General features: G+C 45.7%; 1 protein-coding gene across 3 annotated transcripts in view; it reads left to right on the top strand.

Moving 5' to 3' along the window:
- Positions 1–1,084: 1,084 nt before the first annotated feature.
- Positions 1,085–5,952, top strand: part of CCNC (cyclin C) — a 17,310-nt gene continuing 12,442 nt past the window's right edge. Inside the window, exons 1-3 of one of the 3 annotated variants that reach the window (XM_017818707.1) lie at positions 1,085–1,218; positions 2,160–2,266; positions 5,780–5,864. In XM_017818707.1, the coding sequence (XP_017674196.1) occupies positions 1,187–1,218; positions 2,160–2,266; positions 5,780–5,864 (224 nt within the window). In that variant the 5' untranslated portion in view covers positions 1,085–1,186. Of the gene's footprint in view, positions 1,219–2,159; positions 2,267–5,779; positions 5,865–5,952 lie in introns of those variants that run through there. The other 2 variants (XM_017818706.1, XM_017818708.1) reach the window with 2 other exon arrangements.

Below are 5,952 nucleotides of genomic sequence, written 5' to 3'. Positions count from 1 at the left end.
ATGGCATTAATGAGCCCCCTCCTCAAATGTGCATTGGGGTGTGATAGGAGCATGGACACTTGGTCTCCAACTGCATCAGTCCCGGCAGCCATGACCAGGGTCCCTCATCGGTGACTACTCACTCCCAGCCCTGCCAAACGCCAGGCAGGCTTGCTCACCTGGTGAGCAAGGTCCTTTTTTAATTATCTTGCCGCAAAACTCAGATGTAGCTGCCCCACTGACAGCGCTGCTTGAAGAAATGAGGGCATCATCCCTCCCTCCCTGCTCACCCTGCCAGGATTGCTACATCCCGAGGCAGTGCAGGTATAGGCACCCACAGCTCCTGCTGTGATCCCACCTTGCCAGCAGTACGTGCACTGATACATCTCAGATGATTGATATGTGATATTGATACATCTCAGATCCCATTCAGAAGCTGAAAGCCACCATGGGAAAGGGCATGAAAAGAAAGTTGTGAAGGATTTGGGCTCATGTTCTTCCTGTTAATATTTTAAGTTTATAATGATAATATTATATAATGATTAAAAAAAATCTCTAGAGGCTCTCTCCAATGAGGAAAATTCCAGCACGGAGCAAACTGAGCCCTGAAACCTTGGGAATATGTAAGTTAAAGAGAAATTTAGGTGAGGTGGAGACAGCACAGGCCAAGTAAGCTCTTGGTCTTACTGGGACCTTACAACTAGGAGAATCCTGATCCTGAATTTAGACCTCAGTGGTTTTACACTGACAAAAGGGAGGTATAGATTGGACATAGGGAAGACATTGTTTCCTGCGAGGGTGGTGAGGCACAGGTTGCTATGGATGCCACTTGGCCCAGGGAAGGTGAAGATGCCCCATCTCTGGCAGCACTCGAGGCCATGTTAGATGGCGCACGGACCAACCTGGTCTAGAGGAAAGTGTCCCTGCCCGTGGCATGGGGGTCAGACTGTATGGTTTTGGAAAGTCCCTCCCAGCTCCCAGCCCAACCCAGTGCGTGTCCCCGTGCCAGCCAGCGGGGATGCGGGGGCCGGAACCCGCGCACGGGGGAACGCTTGGCAGTGCCGCGTGTTGCCGGCCGGCGGCGGCGGCGGCCATCTCCTCCTTCCTGCTGTCGGCGCGGGGGTGGCGGCGCTGTGGCGGCGGGGCCGGGGCATCGCGGCCCGGGCGCCTCCTCCCCGCTCCTCCCCGCTCCGCTCCGCTCCTTCCCATGGCCGGCAACTTCTGGCAGAGCTCGCACTAGTGGGTGCCGCGGCCGCGCGGCGCGGGGCACGGGTTCTGCGGGCCGTCCCCGCGCTCTGTCCATTCATTGCGGGGCCGGGCGGGCGCGGCGCTGAGGGGAGGCCCGGGGCGGCCGGGCAGCGCCGGGCGGGCGGCGGGGCCTGCGAGCCGTGGCGCCCTGCCTAGAGCCGCGCTGGAGTGCGGAGAGGCCCGAGCCGGCCCCGCTCCGCCGCCGCTTGGGAGGCGTTCGGGCGCTCCGGGACAGGGGTCGCGTCCCGGTGTCCCCGCCCGCGCCGCCCGGGGCTCCAGCGGCGGGTGCGGGCACTTGGGGCCTTGGCACGTTTGTCCTCCAGCGGTAGGGCAGCCGGTATCAGCTTGGGTTGGACATTAGGAGGAAGTTTTTCATAGAAAGGGCGGTGAGATACTGGAATGGACTGCCCAGGGAAGTGGTGGAGTCACCGTCCCTGGAGGTGCTTTAGGAGAGGCTGGACGTGGCACTTAGTGCCCTGGTCTGGTTGACAAGGCGGTGTTGGGTCATAGGTAGGACTCGATGATCTCACTGGTCTTTTCCAACCTAATTGATTCAGTGATTCTGCCCTAAAACTCTTCATGCTTAGTGCGTCGAGGTTTGACTGGTGCCCGTGATGTACTGACTGCAATCTAAACCTTGTTAGTGACTGACGGGATATAAGAGCTGCACAGCCAGCTCAGTTTGCTACAGGTAGAGGCTGATCTTAGCCCTTGGTAGTTTGTGGTTTTGTTGTTTTGTTGTTGTTTTGTTTTTTCCCCCAGTTGTTTAACTTTGAAAACCCTGGTGAATGTTTGCTTGAGAAGACTGTGTGTGGCTTGGTTAAAGGCTAGAAGCCCTTTAGCCCCGAGCCTTAATTCATAGTCTGTTTGTACAGGAGACACTCAGTATAATGTTGATAAAGAGTTGCTGAAATTATTTTCCATTCCTTTAGCTTACAATGGATTTTGGATAAACAAGATCTATTGAAGGAACGCCAGAAAGACTTGAAATTTCTAACTGAAGAAGAATATTGGAAGCTACAGATATTTTTTACAAATGGTAAACCCCTTTTTTTATTTCTGCTGTAAAATCCGTGCAATATCTGCCATGTCTAAATGCAGGCTTGAATTGCTTAGAGAACGTAATGTTTTCCTTGTGATATTACATATACTTTCACAGCCCATTTTAACAAAGAACTGCAATATAAATAACATCATAATTTTTTAGTTATACTAACAGAGTTCTAGGAGAATTTACAGGCAAATTAGCTGCATATATAGCGTTGTAACCTGTGATAAAACAAAGCAGTAAATTTTCTTATTTTCAAGAGTTTCTTACCAAAAACATAAAAGGAGGAGAAGCAAACAGAAACTGCTAAGCTCACATACTAAAGACTGCATATCATGCATTAGTGCTGAGACTAGGCTTTTGGTGGGTACTTAGGCTGTGGTAAGTATTTTAGGTAATCTGTGCAATCCTGTTTAACAGCAGAGCTTGAAAACTTGTTATTTGTATTCGGTTATATTCTCTGTAACTTGCAACACAGCCTGTGTTTTGCCTTCTGACTGGTTCACCAGCACCAGGTGGCTCTCAAATTGTCTACAAGTTTCTGAGAGCTGTTGGCAGGCAGCCTGTTCTCCCAAAGAATCTGGGACTTGTCTGTGAAGTTATCGAAGTCTTACTTCACCCTGCATAGTCTTTAACCATCCATATGAATGGCCACATATCAGATTACAAAGGCCCTTAAACTCACTCTTTTCTGTGCAATTGTTCAGCGTGTAAATAAGTATCCCTACGCAAAGGATATTGCTATCTATTTGTTTTAAATGTTTTTTGCAGCAGTCCTTTAAAGTACAGAATGCTTGTTTTTTCAGGCCAGACCTGAGACAGAGAAGTGAAGTGACTTTCCCAAGGCCACTTGAAGATCTTATGTCAGTGCTGGAATGATATCTGTGAAAGATACTTATCCCAGCTTCTCTCTCAGCTTAGTTATTTTTGTAACAATTGCATATGCTGCCAACATTGTCACTGTGGATATATCTGTATTATTGCTTATATTGCACCAGGAAATCAAATTAGCAATGATTTACCCATTTGATCCATTCCTGAAATTTCTTGAGGTTAAAATGAAGCGTCATAGCTTCATAATGCAAAAAGAGACATAAAGAGGATATTTTGAAAGCTGTATTTCTCCGCTAATTTTCACTAGTATTAATTTGAATTATGAAATATGCCTTTTAAATGTTTCACTTCAGTGTTTTTCTTAAGTAAACAAAGACTTACAAAGTAAACAAGTTAGTTTGTTAGTGTCAGTTCGTGGTTCTCAGGGTTCCTGTTCCTTGGCACTCCCTGTCTCCCCTGAAAGTGCAGTGAGTGAGCAGTGGCAGCTGGAGAACAGCTCTGCCAGCAACTCCCCATGTACGGACACAGCCTGCTCTGGAGGAGATGGTGGTGCTGGGCTTTACCCCTTCTCGAGCAAAGAGAGACACCTTCGTGGGGAGGACAGTCAGGGGTGCTCTGTACTGGTGGGAGCTCAGGCAGCGCTTGCCCTGTCCAAGCCCTCGATGTGTGTTCTATCATCACCTGCCTCTGAACAGGAATCCTGCTTTGGGTCCTCCCTTGTCTCCCATCTGCACTACCTGAGTAGGGATATGAGTCTTGGCCACAGCATGTCACATGAGTGTGTGTCAGCCCAGGAGATGATTGTTCCCTAAAGCAATCAAAAAATTCCTTGGAGAGGGGCAGTTTCCTGCTGCTTTGTCATTGGTAAACAAGTGCAGTAGATCATGAACTGATTTTATGGCCATGCACAGCTATACAGAATACTGAAGGGAACTAAAAAGATCATCTTCTAAAGTAGTTTGAAAAATGAAGCTGTTGATTTCTCTCAAGTCTTGTTGATCACCAAGTCTTAACAGTTTTTCTCTGAAAAGTGCATTAGTTGTTTTCCCTTTCTGATTTTCGGCAGAAGCTGTAATGTTTGTGTTAAAGGGTACTCAAAATACTCAGATTTAAAACAGTCTTTATTAAAAAAAAAACCCAAGCACTGAAGGCACTTATTTTAAACATACAGGAATAAATAATCCTATAGTTTCTTTACAAATATTAAAAAATTAATTACAAGTATTGGACTTTTTCCCAGCATATACAAGCTTTCATTTCATTAAGTCTCTCTAGGCTCTTGTCCATTTTTTTTCCTAAACCACACTTGATTTTTTTCTTGACAGCAGATGGACTAACTGTTCCTGAAAATCCCATGGGAGTAGGAAACATATTTGGAGAATTCTGTTTAGCTTAATATTTGAATTTTTCTGATGCCCTAGTAGAAGGACAGCTTTTTAGCCCCATGGTCAAATCAAAGGGAAAAATTCTTTCAAACCTGCTGATAAATATTTTAGTGTTTGTACAGACATTGCATACTGCGCTTAACATCCTTTCTGGCAGTATTGCTTGTCTTACTGTCACTGGTAGCCTAGTCCCAGTTTGGCATTCTTCACTTTAGAAGTTTTGACATAGACAGGGACTTAATGTTGCTTTGGGTGACCACAGTGGATGACAAATTAGTCAGGTGTACCCTGACTATTCCTGGGGCATATGAGGTAAGAGCATGGGGAATACACTCTGGACTTGAGCGCTTAAGTAGAGATTAAGAATTTAGTGATGACTGACAACAGAATTTTTTGCTTTTCCTGCCAATGGTCACTGTCTTGGTCGTGCTGTACATATTTTAAATATATACTTAAGTGTATTTTAAAATATTGTTTTTGACATTTCTCGTGAGGGAGGAAAAAAAAGAAGAGGGAGCCTTCACACAGCCGAGCCTTGCTCAGAATAATGGCTGCGAAGAAGAATGGGAAAAATAACAAGTAACAACCTTATGTTTCACTGTGCCATTCTTTATATCCAACCCCTGCTCTTAATCCCAGCTTGATGCATCTGATTTGCTTGGCACCTTTCCTTTGCCTGGGAGGCCAAACAAGAGCTACCTGCACAGATGACACCAGGGTTGTTTCTTGGCCAACTGGCAGAGGACCACCGTGATGGAGCAGCTGACTGCATCCTCTGGTCTCCCACCCCCTCTCCCTAGACTAAATATGTCATTTTTTTAACACCTGCTGCCTCTGCCAAATAAAATGACCATGTTTTTGTTGGCAGCTTCACTTGTTTGAAAAAATAACCATCCATTTTGCATGGCACTGAAGAGCCATAGATTTATATTTTCTGTGTTTGAATTTGTTTTGCTCTAAAGTGGAATACCCAAGCTTTACCCTTCTGAGATTTGTGTTGTCATCTTCTTAAAGGTCATACTCACTTTGTACACAGTGAAGTCAAGTTACCTTTCCCTTTTTGAAGGTGTCCCCAAGCTTCAGGAGGCAGCGGTTCTTCTTCACTTGTGGGTCTGTAGGTTTACAGCAACATGTTCTCACCAGAGCTACGTACCTGAACTGAGGGAGAAGACTGTGCTGCTGCTCCTTAGAATCCCCAGCACTAGTCGTGTTTTGAGACCCTTTGCTATTTGGTGTCAAATTGTTTAAAAAACTCAACTCAAGCTTTTGTTCATTTTTTTTTAAGTTATCCAGGCTTTAGGTGAACATCTTAAATTAAGACAACAAGTTATTGCCACTGCTACAGTCTACTTCAAGAGATTCTATGCCAGGTAGGACTGTTTACTATGATGGTACAAGAATAAAACATTTGCTAGGCACATTTTGGTAGCCCTTTAAAAATGCAGTTCTGTATTAAAA

The sequence above is a fragment of the Lepidothrix coronata genome, unplaced genomic scaffold, assembly GCF_001604755.1.
Source record: "Lepidothrix coronata isolate B3197 unplaced genomic scaffold, Lepidothrix_coronata-1.0 Scaffold70, whole genome shotgun sequence".
In the NCBI taxonomy this organism is placed as follows: domain Eukaryota; kingdom Metazoa; phylum Chordata; class Aves; order Passeriformes; family Pipridae; genus Lepidothrix; species Lepidothrix coronata.
This window is presented reverse-complemented; position numbering and strand designations above follow the sequence as displayed.